We start from the raw sequence: 24,314 nt of genomic DNA, 5'->3' as shown, positions 1-24,314 counted from the left end.
ACAAGGTGGCAGGTGATAGGTGGAGCCAGGAGAGGGGGAGGGGTGAAGTAGAGAGCTGGGAAGTTGATTGGTGGAAGAGGTGATGGGCTGGAGAAGGAGGAATCCGATAGGAGAGGACAGAAGACCATGGAAGAAAGGGAAGGGGGAGGTGATACAGAAAGGAGATAAGGAATCTTTTAGAAGAAGTGCACAGCATAGTTAGATGAATGCAGGACTTATTCACAATAAACTTCAGAGTAAGTTTACTTCCAGTGATTAGCAAGATCTATGCTAAAGAGGCCTGCAAAGTCAAAGTAACTTGATTTTCAGTAATATACTCAAAATTATGAGCCTAAATTGGAAAGAATTTAGTATTTGTGGTTGAACTTTTCATATTTCAAAGAAATGATCACGAAAACATAACTGTTCGAACAAAGCAAACCTTTAACTTCAGCAGTGACCTAACTTTAACTGGTACAAAACATTCCTTTTTCTAACTAAACTGTCCGGCCAATTTCCCCACTGAGTAATAACAGAAATATTTTGGAGTACTTATTAAATGAGTCATTTTTGAATCATCAAGCGTTATCTGTTCTGTTCTGTGCAAAGCTGTGCACCAGCCAGGACACTTGGACTCAAAATCTCAATGTTTTGAACAGAGGTAAGTCAGCTTTCAGCCTCAAAAAAAGCTGAGCAGCCAGGTCTCCAAACTTTGGTTGATTGATTGAGGCTCTGGGTCTAAATATTAAGATTCGGGTATTTAGACATTAATCGACGGGCTACAATGTTTTATGTGGCAAGTGAAAAGTATCCAGGGCCAAAATTACAATGGCTAAATATGGACTGGGTGGCGGGGTGGAGATACGTCTCTACCAAAGGAGGTGTAAGGTGCTCCTTCCCACTGCTAACCTGCAGGTCACTCTTGGGCAAGGTGTAGCACCTGCTTAGCCCCCTGATCAGGGTTACATGAAGCCATGGGAGCAGCAGGCAGATGGTCATATGAGCAGATGGTGCATCACAAGTCCTGATTGTACGATCACTGACGCCAGGCAGACAATCTCTGAAGAGTATTGATAATGGCTGGGGTCACCCGTCTTGTAAAGACACTGCCCAGAAGAAGGCAATGGCAAACCAGTTCTGCAGAAAAATTTGCCAGGAACAGTCAAGGTCATGGAAAGACCCATGATCGCCCCATGTCATACAACATGGCACATAATGATGATGTCATACAACACAGCGCATGATGGTGATGTCATACAACACAGCACATGATGATGATGATGAAATATGGAGACAAAAGCAATCCAGTTTAAGAGATTGAAAAGCCACAGTTCTTTACTAAAGCAAAGTTGCATCATAGTGTCTGTTGGTAGTCTCCAAAGCCAGCCACGTGGGTATATGCACAATCAATGTGCTTGGAGTTGGTGGCCACTTTGATAACTCTGTATGCACCCTGGGCACCTGTAAGGAAATCTAATACTTGCCCATTTTTGTGAGATGGTGCCCAGACATCCACACCCCACTCCATCCCACCTTCAACTTCTGATTGCTTGGAAAATTACATTGATAGAACTATCTATATTGAAGGACTTCAATGTTTCAATGGTTCAATTTAATGTCAGAGAATGTATACAGTATACAACCTGAAATTCTTACTCTTCACAGACATCGACAAAACCAAGAGGGAAAAAACCCAAAGAGTGAATGATTGAAAAATGTGAGAACCCCAAAGCCCCCCTCTCTCCTCCCACGCACAAGCATCAGTAAAGCATCAAGCCTCTCCCTCTCCCACTAGTTGCTCCAGCAAAAAGCACCAACACCCCTCCCCACCACTATCCATCATGCAGGCAATAGCAAGCCCTCCCAAGACCATGATCGACAGTCCATCAAAAACTACTGTTCCTCCCGACACCTCTACATCTTAGCAGGCCGTCTCTCTCACTAAGGAGGGAGAGACAGATATTGCTCCTGGCCCAGTGAGTGGGAGGCCAGCAGCTCATTGCTTCGATTTTACAGTCCACAGCGTCACTTGTTTTGAGTTCCGCCAACTTGAGAATCTGCAAACCCCCTCCAGAGAGAGAAAGAGTCAGTCAGAGAGAGAGAAAGAGGGAGAGAGACAGAGAAAGAGAGAGAAAGAGAGAGCGAGAATGAGAGAGAGTCAGAGAGAGAGAGAGAGAGAGAGTCAGAGAGAGAGAACAAGAGAGAGAGAGTCAGAGAGTCAGAGAGACAGAGAAAGAGAGTCAGAGGAAGAGAGTCCGAGAGAGAGAATGAGAGAGAGTCAGAGAGAGTGAGAGTCAGAGAGAGAGAGACAGAGAAAGAGAGTCAGAGAGAGAACGAGAGAGAGAGAGAGAGAGTCAGAGAGAGAGAGAGAGTCAGAGAGACAGAGAGACAGATCTCTAGAGCACAGAGGCTTCCGATAGCCACATCCGCGGTCTTGATGTTTCAGTCTCCTGAGACGCCACACCCCGAGGGCAAACTTCTTCCAGGCCGCTCTTGGAGATACCAATGCGCAGGCCGCTCGACGACTTCCGAAGAGTGAGAACCCACCGCCCATGAAGAGCGAGGTTTGGGTGCAGTCGTAGATCACGGACTCTGACAGGATCCCAGCCACCTTGAAAAAGGGAAAAAAACAGCATGAGAACGGAAACTTAAACTGTTGTGTGGATGAACTCAAAGAAGGCGCCTAGGTCCGCAAAAACCTCTTTAATGCAATAATGTAATCTAAAGACTACATTCAAGTACCTGAGGATGAATCAGAGGTCTGGAAGTCAAGGCCCGTTGGCTGGATCCGTGTATGTGATTCACTGTGAGTCCTCTGAAGGTCAAAGAGGACTGTAAGAGTCCATTCCATTGGAGGCTGAAGCTGGACACCTCCCCTGGGGTTTAAGGACTGTAAATGTGTCAATGTGGAGAGAGGACTGGGGCTTGTTTTGCTGTTGCTTGTTGTACCCCATGTTGCTCTGCCGAGCGTTGTGGCCCACGCTTTCTTGGTGCCAGAATGTGTGGCGCCAGTTGCGGGTTGCCCCCACCACACCCTCAATGTACGGTGCGAGAATCTTCAATCTTAAATCTGCTCGTACTGTTTCACCACCTGGCCAAGTATTACACTATTCAGGCCTACCAAAGCACACAGAGTAATGTAACAGCAGCTTACCTGACCTTACAAACAATGGTCATTGTTAATCATAAAAGACAACTTTCAATAGGCCACGCATTCCAATTAAAATTCTTTAACCACTCTGAAGAGGCTGTCATAGTGATCCTTGGCACCTGGCTTGTTTGTAAAGACATCAATGTTTCTGGCTTGAGGCCTGAGAAATAAGGCCACTTGCTGAGACAATGATTTTTCTGTGCTAAGCAGTGCCATGATAGTTCTTTACTCGTCCTCCACCTATTTATTCTGGCATCTTCCCCCTTCCTTCTCAGTCCTGAAGAAGGGTCTCGGCCTGAAACGTCAACTGTTTACTCTTTTCCATGGATGTTGCCTGACCTGCTGAGTTCCTCCAGTGTTGTTTGTGTGTCTGTGTGTGTTACTCCGGATTTCCAGCATCTGCAGAATTTCTGTGCTCGTGTTCACGATAATCATTATACTTTATACTTTATTGTCGCCAAACAATTGATACTAGAACGTACAATCATCACAGCGATATTTGATTCTGCGCTTCCCGCTCCCTGGATTACAAATATTAAATATTAAAGATATTAAAAATAGTAAAAATTAGTAAATAGTAAATTTTTAGATTATAAATCATAAATAGAAAAATACAAAAATGGGAAGTAAGGTAGTGCAAAAAAAAACCGAGAAGCAGGTCCAGATGTTTGGAGGGTACGGCCCAGATCCGGGTCAGGATCCGTTCAGCAGTCTTATCACAGTTGGAAAGAAGCTGCTCCCAAATCTGTCCGTACGAGTCTTCAAGCTCCTGAGCCTTCTCCCAGAGGGAAGAGGGATGAAAAGTGTGTTGGCTGGGTGGGTCGTGTCCTTCCTGGCAGCACTGCTCCGACAGCGTGTGGTCTAAAGTGAGTCCAAGGAAGGAAGATTGGTTTGTGTGATGTGCTGCACCGTGTTCACGATCTTCTGCAGCTTCTTCCGGTCTTGGACAGGACAACTTCTGTACCAGGTTGTGATGCACCCTAGAAGAATGCTTTCTACGGTGCATCTATAAAAATTAGTGAGGGTTTTAGGGGATAGGCCAAATTTCTTTAGTTTTCTCAGGAAGTAAAGGCGCTGGTGGGCCTTCTTGGCAGTGGACTCTGCTTGGTTGGACCATTTGTGATATTCACCCCCGAGGAACTTAAAGCTTTTGACCTGTTCCACTTGCGTACCACCGATGTAAATTGGGTCGTGCGGTCCAATGTCATGCTTTACTGCTTAAAGCATGGCATGGCATTGCGACTTGCTTAAGAAGAGCAGGCAACTTTGGGCTGACGGCGCTCTGCTAGAATTTTCCTTACTCCTTGTTAGAGTCTGACATGACTTCAGCCGCGGCAAAACTCGCTGTGAGTCATCACCAGATTCAACCACATTGTGTCATGTGACCGACAGAGGTGACATGAGCCAGATGGTGAACCAGCTGTATTTCATTTGGCTCTCAATTCCTACGTCCACATAAAACAGCAGTAAATGTAACATATCGGTGTTCGACTTCTATTCTTCAGGAGGGTAACCCAAATCAAATTTAAAACGAATGGGTAAAAAATGCACTTTGTGGAAAGGAAAGAGGCTGTTCGGTGCACTGTCCATTCTGACTAAATACAATAGCAGTGCAGCAACTTCCACACAAAACGCCAGAGGGGTTCAGGCAGCACCAGTGGAGGGGAATATAAACAGTCAACATTTTAGTTCGAGACCTTTCATCAGGAAGGGTCCCGGTCCAAAACGCCGACTGTTTATTCTCCACCATAGACGCTGCCTAACTTGCCGGGTGGTGAACTGAGCCTGAGGCTGTGGGCCTGTTCCGAATGCTCCAGGATTTGTGTCTGCAGACTCACTTTCGTTCTGAATGCCATTGCTTACTTTCATTACCTGCGTGATCTTTCCCCCCCTTGCTCTGCGCATTGGGTGTTTGTGGGCCTTTTGGGTTTCTTGTTTTGTGGCTGCCTGTAAGGAGACAAATCTCACGGTTGTATAATGTATACATGCTTTGATAATAAATGTACTTTGAACTTTGAGGTCCTCCAGCATTTTGTGCCTGTTGCTCGAGATTTCCAGCACCTGCAGAATCTCGTGCCTCTATGAGCTTCCATGCTTTCACAGTCTCTGAGTATGCTGCAGTCTTTTTTTTTTTCCGTTTCATTTACTTGCCCAGTTTGCTTCTGAACACAAAGGTTGATTCTGCCTCAAACAGCCTACGGGCAGTTCATTCCAAGCCATAACCACTTGTTGCTTCTCCAGACCTGAGGAAGGGTCTCGTCCCAAAACGTCGACCGTTTACTCATTTCCATAGATGCTGCCGGACCTGCCGAGCTCCTCCAGCGTTTCTGTGTGAGTTGCTTTGGATGCCCAGCATCTGCAGGCTTTCTCTTGTTCCTCCTATCAGTGTTGGTTCGTTTGCCAGTTACCTTCATTCTAAGCCCTCTGTAGTGTGGCATCTTTCTCCTTCCTTTCCAGTCTTGACGAAGGGTCTCAGCTTGAAATGTCGACCGTATATTCCTCTCCATAGGTGCTGCCTGATCTGCTGAGTTCCTCCAGCATTTTGTGTGTTACAGTTATGTAAAAGGCAGCCATGTATATTGATGGAAATTAAGGACATCGCTAGACTTTGGGAGTGGGAGGTGGGGGAGAGCACATAGATTTATGTCTGATATGCAAAATGTAGACATTCTGCTATCATTGGAAGTGTTAAACTGGTTCTCTCTAGTTGGGGTTTCTAACCTGCTTAATGGCATTCCCAAAAGTTTGGGAAACTTGAGATGCTTGTATTGGGTTCTTGCCCCTCAACCTCCTCTCTTTCAAGTAGAATAACCCCTGCATCTCCTGGCAATAACACTCGATCCTGGGATCATTCTCAGAATGAACCGTTAAGGTCCAATTTTCAACAGTTAATTCATGCATTAAAACGGACCTGGATTAAATCCTGCTGACAATTACTCCTGGTGAAGTCGCAGCCTGTCAGGAAATTGGCCTGGGCGCTCCCCTCCATAATCCATGTCACAGGGTCATAGAACACTGCAGCACAGAAACAGGCCATTTGGTCCATCTAGTCTCTGCCCAACTATCAGTCTGCCTAGTTCCATCGACTGGCCCCCAGATCAAAGCCCTCCATACTCCTACCATCCATGTACCTATCCAAATTTCTCTTAAACGCTCAGAGATCTGATTGAGGAGGGGGAAGAAACAGTTCCTAAAGCATTGAGTGTGGGTTTTCAGGCTCCTGTATATCCTCCTTGATGGCAGTAATGAGAAGAGGCGTGAGGGTTCTTAATAATGGATGCTGTCTTTTGATGTGTTGCCTTTTGAAGGTGTCCTCGATGGTGGGGAAGCTAGTGGGCATGATGAAGCCAGCTGAGCTTGTAACCTTCTGCAGCAATATTCAATCCTCTGCAATTGATCCCTCCATACCAGACAGTGATGCAACCAGTCAAATTGCTCTCCATGGAGCATCTGCAGAAATTTGCTAGAGTCTGTGGCGACATAACTCCAGGAATGAAAGGGTTACCGTATGTGGAATGTCTGGCAGCTCTTGGGCTATATTCCCTGGAGTTCAGGAGAAAGAAGGGGGGATCTCATTGAAACATTCCAATGCCTGAACAGATTAGATATGGGAAAGTTATTTCCCATGGTAGGGGAGTCTAGGACAAGTGGGCATGACTTCAGGATTGAAGGACGTCCATTTAGAACAGAGATGCAGAGAAATTACTTTAGTCAGAGGGTGGTAAGTCTGTGGAATTTGTTGCCATGAGTGGCTGTGGGGGTCAAGTCATTGGGTACAGAGCTGAGATAGATAGGTTCTTGATTAGCCAGGCCATCAAAGGGTATGGGGAGAAGGCAGGGGAGTGGGGATGACTGGAAGAATTGGATCAGCCCTTGATTGAATGGCGGAGCAGACTCAATGGGCCAAATGGCCTACTTCTGCTCCTACATCTTATGGTCTTATGGACATACCAAGGAAAGACATTATTGAGCCCAATATATCATCAAGGAGATTCAGGATGTTCAAAGCTCAGTAGAACAGATTTATGCACCTGAAAAACCAAGCTTAATATTAACTTGATTATTTAGTTATATAGGAAGCAATATTTATTGAATATGGATTGATGTTTTTTTTAATGGAAGCTTGTATGGCGCATAGCTCCGGGTTTGTGCTCCAAATAGGTTTTTTTTTCCTTGTTTTTTTTCATTAGTAGGGTTTTTTTTTAGTTAGGAAGGGTTCATTTTTTCCTTCTTTCTTTTTTCCAACAAAAAAGCTTTAACATTTTGTTTTTTTATTATTATTATTATTGATATAATCTTTAGCTTGGTTGATAGTTTAACTCTTGTTATGCATATTGATATGTTGACTTGATTATTTTAATGTAATTTTTTGTTGTTGATTTTCAATAATAATTAATAAAAAGATTTTAAAAATGAATTGGAGACATCTTTTGAAACAGTTGGGCCAATATGAGACACTGCTATTTCCAGCACTACTTCTAAATATCTGCACTTGATTAAATGGAACAGACCGATCGTGAATTATAAAGGGAATAATTCTGAAATTTAACTTCCCGAGTGTCAGTTCGTGTTAAGAATCTAATCCATGTTGGCACTCAAATGAAAACTAGCATTTTTCTTATAATAATATTCTTTTTCGTAATATCTTTTGAGTAATATTCCCAGGCAAAATCTATCTCCTCCTCTTCACCACACACCCCGCAAATAAATTTCTGCACTCGTAGCTCATTGGTCCTTTGCCAAACTCCAGTGGATATTTTGTACATAGAAACATAGAAAATAGGTGCAGGAGTAGGCCATTTGGCCCTTCGAGCCTGCACCGCCATTTATTATGATCATGGCTGATCATCCAACTCAGAACTGCGCCCCAGCCTTCCCTCCATACCCCCTGATCCCCGTAGCCACAAGGGCCATATCTAACTCCCTCTTAAATATAGCCAATGAACTGGCCTCAACTGTTTCCTGTGGCAGAGAATTCCACAGATTCACCACTCTCTGTGTGAAGAAGTTTTTCCTAATCTCGGTCCTAGAAGGCTTCCCCTTTATCCTCAAACTGTGACCTCTTGTTCTGGACTTCCCCAACATCGGGAACAATCTTCCTGCATCTAGCCTGTCCAATCCCTTTAGGATTTTATATGTTTCAATCAGATCCCCCCTCAATCTTCTAACTTCCAACGAGTACAAGCCCAGTTCATCCAGTCTTTCTTCATATGAAAGTCCTGCCATCCCAGGAATCAATCTGGTGAACCTTCTTTGTACTCCCTCTATGGCAAGGATGTCTTTCCTCAGATTAGGGGATCAAAACTGCACACAATACTCCAGGTGTGGTCTCACCAAGGCCTTGTACAACTGCAGTAGTACCTCCCTGCTCCTGTACTCGAATCCTCTCGCTATAAATGCCAGCATACCATTTGCCTTTTTCACCGCCTGCTGTACCTGCATGCCCACTTTCAATGACTGGTGTATAATGACACCCAGGTCTCGTTGCACCTCCCCTTTTCCTAATCGGCCACCATTCAGATAATAATCTGTTTTCCTATTTTTGCCACCAAAGTGGATAACTTCACATTTATCCACATTAAATTGCATCTGCCATGAATTTGCCCACTCACCCAACCTATCCAAGTCACCCTGCATCCTCTTAGCATCCTCCTCACAGCTAACACTGCCACCCAGCTTCGTGTCATCCGCAAACTTGGAGATGCTGCATTTAATTCCCTCATCCAAGTCATTAATATATATTGTAAACAACTGGAGTCCCAGCACTGAGCCTTGCGGTACCCCACTAGTCACTGCCTGCCATTCTGAAAAGGTCTCGTTTATTCCCACTCTTTGCTTCCTGTCTGCTAACCAATTCTCCATCCACATCAATACCTTACCCCCAATACCGTGTGCTTTAAGTTTGCAGATTAATCTCCTGTGTGGGACCTTGTCAAAAGCCTTTTGAAAATCCAAATATACCACATCCACTAGTTCTCCCCTATCCACTCTACTAGTTACATCCTCAAAAAATTCTATGAGATTCGTCAGACATGATTTTCCTTTCACAAATCCATGCTGACTTTGTCCGATGATTTCACCGCTTTCCAAATGTGCTGTTATCACATCTTTGATAACTGACTCCAGCAGATTCCCCACCACCGACGTTAGGCTAACCGGTCTATAATTCCCCGGTTTCTCTCTCCCTCCTTTTTTAAAAAGTGGGGTTACGTTAGCCACCCTCCAATCCTCAGGAACTAGTCCAGAATCTAACGAGTTTTGAACGTTCAACTTTTTGTTACAAATCTCTCTGCGGCCTCACAACAGCAGCCCCATCCCATAACAGTGACCTCTGACCCTGTAGGCCAATTTAATTCGGTTACGCTGCTGAAAAACCACAGCCATCTTCTCAGTCAGAGCAGCTTCATTCACGCGCTCTATCTCTGGTAGAGGCCACCTTGTGAACGCCTGTATAACACAGTCGAATAGATTTCTCAATATTCATTTGCTCAATATCCAACGTAATCAATAGACTTACTTACTTACTGTGCGTTATACGCTGATGGCGTTTAGGGCAGCTCCTCCATCTATGTCCGTTCTTGGCCACTCAGATGTAGAAGGCTTCCTCATTGTTGTCTCTGTAACACTTTTGTTTTACCAGCCAGGGTTGTTAGCCCTGAGCTGAACCCCTGGACCTGGAGGAGTGATGGAGCACTGTGGGTGACCCTACCATGGGCCAAAGCGAACGGCCCTGACTCCAGCCAACATCACATTCTGGGTCACTGAGGTACGCAAGCTTCCAAACACTAAGACAAGTTTGTATTCCTCTTGGAGCACAATCATAAAAACAAATAAGAAGGTCACAATGACCAAAAACTATTTGAAAAAATTGCTTGTCATTTTCTTAAAAGGATGTTTTGTGAAAAGATTAAATTTCTTATAAGTAAGTCGCAAACGTTGAGGTCAGATACCCAACATCTATGCCCATTATTCATTAATTATTAATGAATCTGAAATTTGATTGGTTATATTGAAGAACACATTAATACTGCTTTGGATGTCTGACCCATTCAGACCCTGCTTCTCCTTTGGTGGTATAGTGTTCAATCATCTCTTCCTCAATCCCACCATTACTGGGTCCATTCATTCGACCATAGTGTTGCTGACGTTTAAAATTCCTTCCTAAATTGTTTTAGCCGTGCCGCTTTGAAAACAGTTTCAAAAACTTACCATTCAACTATACTTGCAAGTTTCTACAGCTGTGCTGAGGAGAGCATTCTAACTGGCTACTGCACAGGATCGAAATAAGCTGCAGAAGGTTGCAAAATTAGTCAGCTCCATCATGGGTACTAGCCTCCATGGTATCCAGGACATCGTCAAGGAGCAGTGACTCAAAAAGGCGGCGTTCATCATTAAGGACCCCCATCACCCAGGACATGCCCTCTTCTCATTGCTATCATCAGGAAGCAGGTACAGAAGACTGAAGGCACAGAGTCAATGACTGAGGGACAGCTTCTATCCCTCTGCCATATGATATCTCAATGGTCATTGAACCCATGAACTCTACCTCACTAGTCTTTTAATTTCTGTTTTTGCACTACATATTTAACTATTTTATATACATAATAGATAAATAAATTCACAAAAGCTATGAATCACAGTAAGTAAGTATACAGTGAGAGAGAGAGAGAGTGTGTGTGTGTGTGTGTGTGTGTGTGTGTGTGTGTATATGTATAGACATAGACATAGACATAGACATACTTTATTGATCCCGAGGGAAATTGGGTTTCGTTACAGCCGCACCAACCAAGAATAGAGCATAAATATAGAAATACAAAAACCACAAACAATCAAACAACAATATGCAAACTATGCCAGCCTATTGGCTCAGGGTGTCTGACCCTCCACGGGAGGAGCTGCAAAGTTCGACGGCCACAGGCAGGAACGACCTCCGGTGCCGCCCAGTGTTGTATCTCGGTGGAATATGGCCGGAGTCCAACAGCAAAAAGTTCAATATCCGGGCTACAAACACGTTCCTTGATCGTAATATGACCAGGATTGCACCATCCGTTGTTAACCAGAACAGCAAGCCCCCAACTCCTTTACACTTACCGCTCTCAGTGCACCTCACTTCCAGCCCAAACGGTCTGGAAGCCCTCCATGGAAAAGTTTTGATCGGGTATGTCCATGTGCAGTCCAAGTGGAGAACTCCTCTTCTCCATAAGTCTCTGTTGTCTCGACCCGGTCCTCTTTCCTCGCCTTTTTGAACCCCCTCTGCATCCTCTGTGTGTTTTGTGTGTGTGTGTATATATATATAGTATATATGGTAATAATACTTACTGATTATATATACACTGTATATCGTCGTGGCTATCCCTCGAGGTCGAGGATGATGGTCTTCATTCCGTTGATCTATTTATGGGCTCTCAAGTGGTTTATGAGTCCAGTCTTCTGTGGCCCACAGAGTGAAGACGCCTGTGCGTGTACTTGACGTTGCACTCCAAGAAGCACACGGTACTTCACAAATCAACCAACTGATTCCAATGGCGTGGAAACCACGACGATTGGAGCTGATGGATTTTTTGCAGCCTTCATCCGCCTTCACAGCCGTTGAGTTTGAAGTAACTTCGTCCGCCTGTTCCACCGTTGAGGTCTTGGTTGGATTGTTCTTTGTCAGGGATCTCACCCTCAACCTTACCGCCATGGGTGACCCTACCAGGAGCATAGCTCCAGACGGCATCGCTCTCGGGATCACAGGACCACACAAGCTTCTCCACCACGACAAGGTGACGATCCACGGAGAAGACACTGTATATATACTTACTGTGATTCATAGTTTCTGTTACCTATATTATCATGTATTGCATTGTACTGCTGCTGCATAGTTAACAAACTTCACGACATATTCCCGGTGATATTAACCCTGATTCCGGTTCTCTTGACTCAGACTTTTCTGGCTCTCTTCCTACTGTTCTGTGTCCTTTATTTTTTGGTTTCCTGAAGTGGTTCTTTATTGCCTTACCTGGTGGAACACTGGAGTCCATTCATATCTTAGAAATGAATATGATTTTATGTATATCTATGAATCACTCCTATTGTAATAAAAAGACAAGAGCTATGTAATATTTGCCAGTTGATAAGCCCAATCCTTGACAATCTCATTTATGAATGGTGCCTCTTTCCCTGAAAATGTCAAGAGCAAAGTTGGTCCATCTCACAAATATCCCACAATGAGCACCAGAAGGCTGTAGAATGCTTAACTTCTGCGTCATTGACCAGTGCTCTGAATCGCAGCCCACTGGAGGCTTAAGTGAATGAAATCTATTTGTTACTGTGAACTTTGCGAGTCAGTCCATCTATTAGTGTCCTTCAGTGACCCGCTTTGATTTTGAGCGAAATATTCTCTTTACTTACCATGAAAGTTACACTTAAGGATTTTATGTAAGCTGTTCCATTTTCAAATTCATGAACTATAAGCCTTAACAACAGACAAAATGCTGGAGGAACTCAGCAGGTCAGGCAGCGTCTATGGAGGGGAATAAGCAGTCAACATTTCGGGCCAAGGCTCTTCATCAGGACTCTCCATAGATTTTGCCTGGCCTGCTCAGTTCCTCCAGCACTTTGTGTGTGTTGCTCTGGATTTCCATCATCTGCAGAATCTTTTGTGTTTATAAACCTTAACTTGCAATGAGTTTACAGTTTATAGAACTGCAATCGGGATGAATAAACAACTTTGAAAGAGGGACTATTAACCGCATGTCTTTTTTTTTCTAATAGAAGCTGGTGTACATCTTGCAGCCTTCATCCATGCTACTGTACCAGTAGATCTGACCCTCAGGTTTGACCTCCTGCATTTGTTCGACGTTGGGTGTCCGCCGAGCTTGGCAATTAGTTTGCAGGCGTTTCATCACCAGTCAAGGTGATATCCTCAGTGCCCCCTCCCCACCCCTGTTCGCTTGCCTTGGTCCTGATTGGCCACCCCTCCAGCTGAGGAGAATCCTATTGGCTCGCCTTTCTTCGGTTCTTAGGGGTCCGCAGACAGTATCCATTTTGATGTATTTCCATGAGGAGGGTGGTGAAACTGGTTGCCAAGCTCAGCGAACACCACAACGTCAAACGCCTCGACCCGAGCAGCCAATATTCACCACCATCCGGCATTTGCCCCATGCGCCTACTCAACAGTAATCAATTGAGCACTCCGTTTGACCTCATTTCCAAGGCTTTCTGAAGGAGAGTTTCAAACAGAGCATGAAAGTAAAGGAGAATTAAACAGTCTGCTAAACTATATCAGGGGCATTTAAGAGTCAACCACATGGAATTGGTTGGGAATCATATTTAGGTCACTACAGATTGCAAATGTCCTCCCTAAAGGACTTCAGAGAACCAAACACATTTTTATGACAATCAGTTACAGAGTTGTAACGCTCTGTAAGGTCTCGCTGCTAATGTAATGGCCGCGCTATAATGTTCCACTGCTAAGGTAATGGTTTCTCTGTAGCAGCAATGTTTGGGTTATGACTGGAGATAGCGGGGCCTTTGGAATGTATGTTAGCCATTGAGTGGGATGTCGTTCTCCCTTGTGGGTCTGGGAGCAGGGATATCGGCGAGAGATGAAGAGGGAAGACGCGTGTAGAGAGAGGTGGTAGACCACTGGACGGCGAGCAACCTCGGAGGAGGTCGATAGTGGATGAATGTCCTTATCAGTGAGTTTCCATGTGCACATTTGATTTTTTCCTTACAATGGGCCCTTTTTCTTTACTAGCCCTACATTCAGAATAAGATTTATAAGGTTCAATCATTTAATTGCATATGGTGTGCTGTCTGATATTTTGCGGTGTGGATTTGTAACCGGGCAACACATCATGCAGCATCCACACAAACGAGATTTCTCAGTTGGCGGGGCAGAGGCTGTCTCTTTCCCTAGACGAGCATGTGCTGGCCGAGCCGGAGGGTTACAGAGTCATAGAATCATAGTGCATTACAGCTCAGAAATAGGTCCTTCGGCCCATCTAGTCCATGCCAAAATATTAATCTGCCTAGTCCCATCAACCTGCACCCACACCATAGCCCTTCATACCCCTCCCATCCATGTACTTATCCAAACGTCTCTTAAATATGGTTGGGCCCTTGACGATGAGCCGCAGGAAATTAGGGTCCATCATCGAGGACACGCTCTCTTCTCACTGCTGCCATCAGGAAGAAGGTACAAGAGCCTCAGGACTCGCACCACCAAGGCCATGAACAGTTACTACCCCTCAGCCATCAGGCTCATGATCCAGAAGGGATAACTTCACTCAACTTCACTCGCCCCATCACTGAACTGCTCCCACAACCAATAGGTTCACTTTCAAGGAGTCTTCATCGCAAGTTCTCAATATTTATTACATATTTTTTGTGTACCCGCATAGTTTGTTGTCTTTTGCACACTTGTTGTTTGTCCACCCCGTTGGGGGCGGATTTTCATTGATTCAATTGTGTTTCTTCGATTTATTTGTTTAGTGATATTGCACAAACTGGGCCTTCTCACCCTTTGAGCCACGTCGCCCTAGCAACTGCTAACAAGCCCAATCAACCCTAACCTAGTCATGGGACAATTTACAACAACCAATTAACCTACCTGGTGCGTCATTGAACCGTGGGAGGGCTCAGTGAAAACCCACACCATCGACGGGGAGGGCGTACAGAGATTCCGTACAGTATGGCAGCGGAATTGAACCCTGAAATCTGGGGTGCCCTGAACTGCGATAGCGTCGCGCTAATCACAATGCCACTGTGCGGTTGGCGCGGTAAACGCACATACATTTACTCTGTACGCCCTCAAGAAAATGAATCTCAGCGTGCACATAGGGTGACAAACACAAGAAAGTCTGCAGATGCTGGAAATCCAAGAAGCACACACAGAATGTTGGAGGAACTCAGCAGGCCAGGCAACATCTATGAAAAAGAGTAAATGTCGACTGTTTATCCTTTTCCATAGATGCTGCCTGGTGTGCTGAGTTCCTTCAGCATTTTGTATAGGATGATATTAATGTACTTTAATAAGGTTACTTTGAACTTTCAAATAATAAAATTAAACCTGCATGCACCATTTCCACTGATAGGATGTTCCACTCTCTCACCACCCTCTGACTGAAAAGTTCACCCTCACGTTCCCCTTAAACATTTCACCTTTCACCCTTAAACCATGACCTCTAATTCTAGTCTCACTAACCTCAGTGGACAAAGCCTGCTTGCATTTACCTCATAGTTTTGTGTACCTTTATCGAATCTCCCCTCATTCTCCTACACTGTAGGGAATAAAATCATAACCTACTTAACCTTTCCTTATTCAACCTTTGCTATCATTATCAGCAAGATGAGTTGTTAACGCATTCTCAAATTCTAGATTATTTACTGAATTTAAAACAAGAACTGGAATCTCTGAAGCACTCATCCAAAATTGGATTGATTGTCTGGCATTTAACCACTGTTGAAACCCTGGACTTGTCAGCAAAGCCCAACTCCTGAAAAACAAATTCAGTTCTCAGAAATACTGCTTGTTTGTGTGAAATAGTGTTTCCTGATTTTTCATTTTAATTTTTAAATATTTAGATTATCTTTGTTCTTGATTCTACTGCCAGATGAAGCCGACTCGAAATATATAACTTTTAACATCTTAATTGTAGAATATTAACTTCTGTTAACTGGTGACGTAGGTCAAATAATTTTGAAGATCTTCTATCCTAACAGAGTTTCAATGAGTACAAATAGATCTTCTTTCACTTTCTCTATCAGGGAGTTATGAACTCACACTCCAAGATCCCTCTGTAGATCAATGCTCCTTATGGTCCTGCCACTGTCTGTGTACTTCCCCCTGACTTTTGCCCTCCCATGTGGTGACATCCTACAGACTCCACCTGCCTTTTCTCTGTCCACATTTTCAACTGCTTTATATCTAGCTGAATCGTAGAACAGTACAATTCGGCAGATTGAGCGGACGAGACCAACGGAAGGTCCAACGGTCAAGAAGGCGGTCTCTGCAAGCGTCGTGGAACATGTAGAGCAGGATGAGACACAGAAGACGCCCTGGTTATCCACTGTGCCTAGTCCCACCTCCAGCCGTCTCGACTCTTGTCTTGAAAATGGATCCAGATGGGAATTGGGAAGAGAGAGGGTGAGGCTGACGCTGCACAACTCTCCCTCACTTAAATCCAAACCACGCACTAGTCTCGACACCATCAAATGGTGTTGAGGTCCTCATCGATGTCGACGATGGATGAACAGCACAGGAATAGGCCATTCGGCCCACAGTGTTGTGCTGAACCGGCTAAAAAACCAATCAAGGATCTCCCAAACATTAACCCCTCCTACCTACACCCTGTCCATATCCCTCCATCTTCCTTACATCCATAGGTGCCTATCAAACATGTCGTAAAAGCCTCTATTGTATTTGCCTCTGCCACCATACCAGGCAGTGCATTCCAGGCATCCACTGCTCTCTGAGTAAAAAACTTACCCTATCCTTTCAAACCTATCCCCTTCCACCTTCAATGCATGCCCCCTGGTATTAGACATCTCTACCCTGGGAAACAGGTACTCTCTGTACAAGTATCTACGCCCGCACAATTGCATAAGCTTAACCAGAGTTTTATAAAGTTGCAAAACAACCTCCTGACTTTTTAACTCAATGCCTCAAGTAATAAAAGCAAGCATTCATAAGCCTTCCTAACCACCTTATCGACCTGTGTAGCCACTTTTAAGGAGCTATGAACTTGGATCCCAAGATCTCTCTGCTCAGCAACGCAGTTAAGGATCCTGCATTTGCCCTACCAAGGTTAAACATCTCACATTTATCTGGGTTAAACTCCATCTGCCTTTTCTCTGCCCATATCTTCAACTGATCTATATCGTGCTGTATTCTTTGCCAGTCTCCTAATTGATCCACTACTCCACCAACCTTGGTATCATCCGCAAACTTACTAACCCACCCATCTACATTTTCATCCAGGTCATTTATATACGTCATGAACAGCAGAGGTCCCAGGACAGATCCCTGTGGAACTCCACTAATTACAGACCTCTAGCTTCAATCACTACACTCTGTCTCCTATGCGCATGACAGTTTTGAACACAAACAGCCAATTTGCCGCTGACCCCATGCATCTTAAGCTTCTGGATTAGCCTCCCATGAGGGACTTTGTCAATCTCGCCTACTAAAATCCATGTAGACAATATCCACTGCCCTAACCTCTCTCTCATCACCTTGACAAAAAATTGAATCAAATTGGTAAGGCATGACCTGTCACACACAAAGCCATGCTGGCTAGCTCCATCCCTCTCCCTCCTGTCTTCTCCTATCATTTCGGATCTTCCCCTCCCCCTCCCACTTTCAAATCTCTTACTATCTCTTCTTTCAGTTAGTCCTGACGAAAGGTCTCGGCTCGAAACGTCGACTGTACCTCTTCCTATAGATGCTGCCTGGCCTGCTGCATTCACTGGCAATTTTTATGTGTGTTGCTGGCTCTCCCTAATTAGGCTGTGCACTTACAAATGCTCATATATCCTATCTCTAAGAATTCTCTCCAGCAATTTCTCTACAGTTGACATGAGACTCACCGGTCTATAGTTCCCAGCACTTCCCCTTGTTCCCATCTTAAGTAGAAGTACAACACTCTGGAGTCCTCCAGGACCTTGCCTCTCCCCAGGGAGGGCAAGAAGATACTGGTCAAGGACCCAGAAATCTAGTCTCTTGCCTCCTTCAATAACCTGGGGTAAATCCCATCAGGCCCTGGGGACTTATCTATCTTAATATTCCTTAGGAGGCCCAACACTTTCTCCTCCTTGACCTCTAAATGCTCTAACATATTTATACATTCAGCACTGATCTCCTGGTCCTCCATGTCCTCTTCCTTGGTAAATACTGAAGCAAAGCTCTCATTAAATACCTCACTCACATTCTCCACATCCAAGCAAATGTTACCCCCTTTATCCTTGAGTGGTTCCACTCTCCCCCTAGTTACCTGCTTGCTCTTGATGTACATATAGGAAGCCTTGGGATTCACTTTATTCTTACTTGCCAAGGACTTTTCATGGCCCCTCTGGGCTTTCCTAATTCCCTTTTTCAGTGTTTTTTCCGGCTGCTTTAGAATCCTCATGTGCTTCATTTGATCCTGATTTCTGAAGCTTTACATACTCTTCCTTTTCTATCTTGACTAAATTCATCACCTCTCTGGACGTCCACGGTTCTCTTATCTTTCCATCTCTGTCCTTCCTTCCAACAGGAACTTAACTTTCTTGTGCTCCGTGCAATTGATCTTTAAATACCCACCACAAGTCTGAAGTGGACGTGAGAAAAAAGATGCTCCCAATTAACGCTTCTTAGTTCCTGACTAATGCCTTATTAATTTGCCCTACTCCAGTTTGAAGCTCTCCCACAAGGACCATACCTATCTTATTTATAGCTATCCTGAAATCTTTCACTATTCCCTAACTGTTCACCCACTGAAAGGTCAGATTCCTGGCCAGGCTAATTACCCAATACCAGGTCCAGTCCTTTGACGACCATCTACACTGACCATAATTCCACCAATCTTTCCATTATCTGCCAACTCACTAATCAGTCACCTCCCTTTTTTGTCCAGCTCAATTCTATAGATCGCAAACAGCAGAGGTTCCAGCACTAACCTTTGTGGAAAACCTCTGGTCACAGACCTCCAGAACAAACACCCCTCCATCACTACCCTCTGTCTCCTATGGCCAAGAATTTTTGAATCCAATCTACTGAGTCTCCCCTTCCTTCTGGTCCTGATGGAGGGTCTCAATCTGAAAGGCCAACTGTTTATTCATTTCCATGGATGCTGCCTGACCCGTTGAGTTCCTCCAGCTTTTTAGGTCAGTAGCTCCCCAGGTCCCTTAATTTTCCAAATCAGCCTACCATGGAGAACCATGCAGAATATAATATTAATGGTAAGACTCTTGGCAGTGTGGAGGATCAGAAGGATCTTGGGGTCCATGTCCATAGGACACTCAAAGCTGCTGAGCAGGTTGACAGTGTTGTTAAGAAGGCATATGGTTTGTTGGCCTTCATCAACTGAGGAACTGAGTTCAAGTGCCATGAGGTAATGTCACAGCTGTATAAGACCTTAGTTAGACCCCACTTGGAGTACTGTGTTCAGTTCTGGTCACCTCACTACAGGAAGGATGTTGATACCATAGAGAGAGTGCAGAGGAGATTTACAAGGATGTTGCCTGGATTGGAGAGCATGCCTTATCAGAATAGGTTGAGTGAACTTGGCTTTTTCTCCTTGGAGTGATGGAGGATGAGAGGCGACCTGATAGAGGTGTATAAGATGATGAGAGGCATTGATCGTGTGGATAGCCAGAGGCATTTTCCCAGGTCTGAAATGGTTAACATGAGGGGGCATAGTTTTAAGGTGCTTGGAAAAAGGTACAAGGGGAATGTGAGAAGTAAGTTTTTCACACAGAAAGTGGTGAATGCAGTGCTAGCAATGGTGGTAAAGGTGGGTACAATAGGGTCTTTTAAGAGCCTCTTAGGTAGGTACATGGAGCTTGGTAAAATAGAGGGCTATGCAGTAGGGAAACTCTAGGCAGTTTCTAGAGTAGGTTACATGGTCAGCACAACATTGTGGGCCGAAGGGCCTGTAATGTGCTGTAGATTTCTATGTTCTGTGTTCTTTGAGTACTTGAAAATATACAAAGAATGACTTTTGGAACTCTTAGAAAAAAGGGATCTCTCTAAATTGGTGACATCTAAACACAAGCTCTGTGAATATCATACATTTTAAAAAGAAGAAATGTCAAGCCCATTCAAAGAGATATTCTTATATCTCTGGAATGTTTTCTGACATTCTGGAAAGCCATAAAAATGGTTTGCATGTTCCAAAAATCAATGAAATATTTCAAACTTGGTCCATTTCCTTTTCAGACTGGGGAGCAATTTATTCACTTTGCCTGAGAACGACGAACATGAAGCACAGGATCCGACTCACGCAGTGTAATGGTTGAAAAGGTGGCTGGTGGGAAGGCAGAAATCTGCACGAGCATGTGAGCGCGTCCGTGCATTTCCGCAGGTGTTGCGTGCGAAAGGCCAGCCTCACGAACGCAAGAAATCTTTCACAAACTAGTTCCTGGAACCGAGGGTGGAAAGACATTGGCAAAAATTCCGTCAGCAGCAGGATAAATAATTCCATAAAAGACAGTGAGCAAGGCATATTTGAAAGGAGGAAATTCTAACTATGACAAAAATGACTACAGACTTGCTCATTAATCTATGGACAGTGTTATCCTATCCTTTGGAAAACTCGGTTTAAATTTATTCTGGTTCTATTTAGATTTCAAATCGAAATAAATCTTTGCTACAGCCTGGACTTCCATTTCCTTTTATCTAGTGGATTTTGCCTAAAACAATTCTCTTTGGTGCCACGGTGAAGGAGGTACAAGAGCCTTTGGTCCCACACCACCAACTTCAGGAACAGCTGCTACCCTTCAACCATCAGGCTCCTGAACCAGCGTGGATAACTTCACTCGCTTCAACTCTGAACTGATTTCGCAACTTAAGAATCCACTTTCAGCTCATGTTTATTGGCAGAGTATGTCATTCTTTGCCCTTTAATTGTTTGTTAGTCATTGTTTACGTGTAACTTTTCATTTACACTACTGTATTTCTCTCTTCTACTATGAATGCCTCCAAGAAAATGAATCTGAAGGTAATATATGGTTACAAATACTGTACGTACTGTACTTTAGTAATAAATTTCATCAACTTTGCCTTTCTTCAGGTTAAAAGACCCTTGTAATGTGGAACCATAAGACTATAAGACAAAGCAGCAGAATTAGGCCATTTTGCTCATCAAGTCTGCTCCATCATTCCATTATGACTGATTCATTACCCCTCTCAATCCCATTCTCCTCCTCCTATCTGTAACCTTTGACGCACTTAGTAATCAAGAACCTGCCATCTTCACCACAAATATATTTATTGACTTGGCCTCCACAGCTCTCTGTGGCAATGAGTTCCACTGGCTAAAGAGATGCCTTCTCATCTCTGTTCTAAATGGATATCCTTCTATTCTGAGGCTGTGCATTCTGTTCCTAGACTCCCCCACTATAGGATACGTTCTTCCATGTTCACTCCAGGAAGCTTTTCAATATTTGATAGGTTTGAAGGAAATCCCCCTCATTCTTCTAAACTCCAGTGAGTACAGGCCCAGGGCCAACAAACAGTCCTCATGTGTTAACTCTTTCGTTCCTGGGATCATTCTTGTGAACCTCCTCTGGACCCTCTCCAATGCCAGCATATCCTTCCTTAGATCTTCATCATCTTTATGTGCCGTGGTCTATGATGTGGGCGGTCATGGTCTTCCATCTGCCTTTGATCTGCAAGGGATGATGGCCTGTGTGGAAGACCCCCTCTTCACGCCATTGTTCTTACTCTCTTCTCTTTCCATGACCATGATTGTTCTCGGCAAATTTTTCTACAGAAGTGGCTTGCCATTGTCTTCTTCTGGGCAATGTCTTTGCAAGACAGGTGACCCCAGCCATTATCAATACTCTTCATAACCAGGACTTGTGAGTGATCTGCACCAGCTGCTCATACGACCATCCACTACCTGCTCCCATGGCTTTATGTGACCCTGAGTGGGGGGCTAAACAGGTGCTACACCTTGCCCAGGGGTGACCTGTAGACTAGCGAAGGGAAGGAGCACTTTACACCTCCTCTGAGAGAGACGTATCTCCACTCCACCACCCTTTTGGGGTTGAGAGGGATAATAGATCAGCCACGATGGAATGGCAGAGCAGACTCAATGGGCTGAATGGCCTAACTCTGCTGCTATGTCTTATAGTCTTATAGTTCCACATCAGAAGAATGTTTTAACCTGAAGACAGTCAAAGTAGGTGCAGTATATCTCACCATATACTAGGCTGAGATTTCTTTTCTTGCAGGCCTTCCACAGTAGAACAGGGAAATCCAATAGAATCAATGAAAAATTTCACACGTACAATGACTGACCGATTGCGGTCTGACCAGTGCCTATCACAATTAAAGGCAGAGCTGTATCCACACACATTGGTTGTCACCTTTGATGGCTAAGTGTCATCTGTAAGGCCCAGGCAGTTGGTGGTATTGGATCCAACTTGTTTCTTTGTATATTGTCTCTTGTAAAGCAGTGAATTTCTGATAATAACACTGTGCCCCTTTCAGTAAATCACTAATCATCTACAAGAGACATAATCTTCATTCATTTTCAGAGAATGCTTCCTCGCTTGCGATTCAGAAAAATTGAGTATTTAAATAGGAGGCCTTTCAATTTAGAACATAGAACAGTGCAGCATAACAAAAGGCCATTTGATCCACAATGTTGTTCTACCCTAATTAAACTCGTAATTAAATGCCTAACTAAATTAATGCCTTCTGTCTACACAATGTCCATTCTCTGCATATGTTATCCATCTGTCTAGGAGCCTTTTAACATCCTCTGTTACATTTGCCACTACCACCAATCCTGGCAGCATATTCTAGGCATTCACAGCTCTTTGTGGAAAAAACTTGCCCAGCAGATCTCCTTTGAACTTGGTCCCTGACCTTTTACATGCATGTCCTCTATTTTAGACATTTCGATCCTGCGGGGGGCGGTGGGGGAGATTCTGGCTGTCCACTCTAACTGTACTACTCATAGGTTTAAGAGAAAACAACCCAAATTTGTATTGTGACGAGAATACACATAAAATTAAGACGTTTGCTGGCCTGGGTTAGCATCAGTGACATCAGCAAGTGGTCTGCCACCTGCCCTCAGGGGAAGGAGAGATAAGGAACAATGGAGCAGCGTCTGGAGATGTGTAATGAAGGGACGGGAGAGAGAGCTGTCTGGAGCGGCTCCCCCTTTGAACCCTGAACTGTTTGAAGTGGTGGACAGGCGATGCCCCAGCAGGGGGATAAAAAGGGACAGGTTTGCTAAGGCAGGACACACACGCCACCCGAGGTAACGAGACCCTGGAAGCGGTACGCCTCTCACGGTGGGAAGTACCAGACAACGGCCAGGGTGGAAAGGTACGATCAGCGGGAACCCGGTGTGTGTCCGCCCTTGCCTGGGTGCCGGGTTCACTGCAGAGGATCGACTGCATCTGGAGGAGGGGTCACAGTCGGTGACCTCAGGTGACATCACCAAGGACCTGCCCAAAAGCTGCTTGTGAGCCATATCGCCGGTCTGTGAGTGAAGCCGTGTCTGAATGATCAGTTGTTCTGGTTCTCTCTCTCTCTCCCCTCACGTTGTCCATCGCCATGGCAACGATTACTGCGAACTGAACTACTAAACTGGACTGAACTTTGAGTCACTTTGAAATTTGGTCATTTACCCCTAGACAACGATAGAGCTTGATTGATGCTGTTATCTTAATTCTGTGCACATGTGTGTTTATCATCGCTGAACTGTTGCATTTATTATCCTTTCGATTACTGTGTTGCTTGCTTCTTTAATAAAACTTTCTTAGTTCTAGTAATCCAGACTCCAACTGAGTGATCCATTTCTGCTGGTTTGGCAACCCAGTTACGGGGTACGTAACAGTATAACCTCTCCTCATCGCATATTCCTGCTCATCCAGGCAACTTCAATGGTTCAATGGTTCCATTTAAGATCCGAGAATGTATACAATATACAACCTGAAATTCTTACTCTTCACAGACATCCACAAAACAGAAGAAAACCCCCCAAAGAATGAATGACAGAAAAAACATAAGAACCCTTTAGCCCCCTGACCCCTTCTGTGCACAAGCAGCATCAACCCTCCTCCAAATTATTCCAGCAGGAAACATCAGCATTCCCACATCCCACCATGCAAGCAAAAGCATAACCCTACATAAAAAAATTGCTGTCCACTCCGATATTTCGACATCCCACAGGCTCTCTCTCTCTCTCTCACTGACAAGGGAGAGACAGATATCGCTCCTTCTAGCAACAGGAGAGACGACAGTCGCTCTTTCGTTGTTACAGTCAACCTGGAGCTTTGCTTTCTAGTCAACCTTTTCTGAACCCTTTCCAAAGGCTCCAAGAACAGGTTCAAGGACAGTTACTAACTCTCAACCATCAGGCTCTTGAACAAAAGGGGGTAACTACACTCACTCTATTTCTGGTGTTCCCACAACCGATGGTCTCACTTCAAGGACTCCTTATTTCATGCTCGTTATTTATTGCTATCTATTTGTACCTGT

General features: G+C 44.4%; 1 protein-coding gene across 1 annotated transcript in view; it reads right to left on the bottom strand.

The window, feature by feature from the left end:
- Nucleotides 1-1,764: 1,764 nt before the first annotated feature.
- LOC134338728 (uncharacterized) overlaps nt 1,765-24,314 on the bottom strand; it is a 51,159-nt gene continuing 28,609 nt past the window's right edge. Inside the window, exon 4 of the mRNA XM_063034772.1 lies at nt 1,765-2,590. Coding sequence (XP_062890842.1) covers nt 2,376-2,590 — 215 coding nt within the window. The 3' untranslated portion in view covers nt 1,765-2,375. The remainder of the gene's footprint in view (nt 2,591-24,314) is intronic.

The sequence above is a fragment of the Mobula hypostoma genome, chromosome 28 (assembly GCF_963921235.1).
Source record: "Mobula hypostoma chromosome 28, sMobHyp1.1, whole genome shotgun sequence".
Classification (NCBI taxonomy): Eukaryota; Metazoa; Chordata; class Chondrichthyes; order Myliobatiformes; family Myliobatidae; genus Mobula; species Mobula hypostoma.
This window is presented reverse-complemented; position numbering and strand designations above follow the sequence as displayed.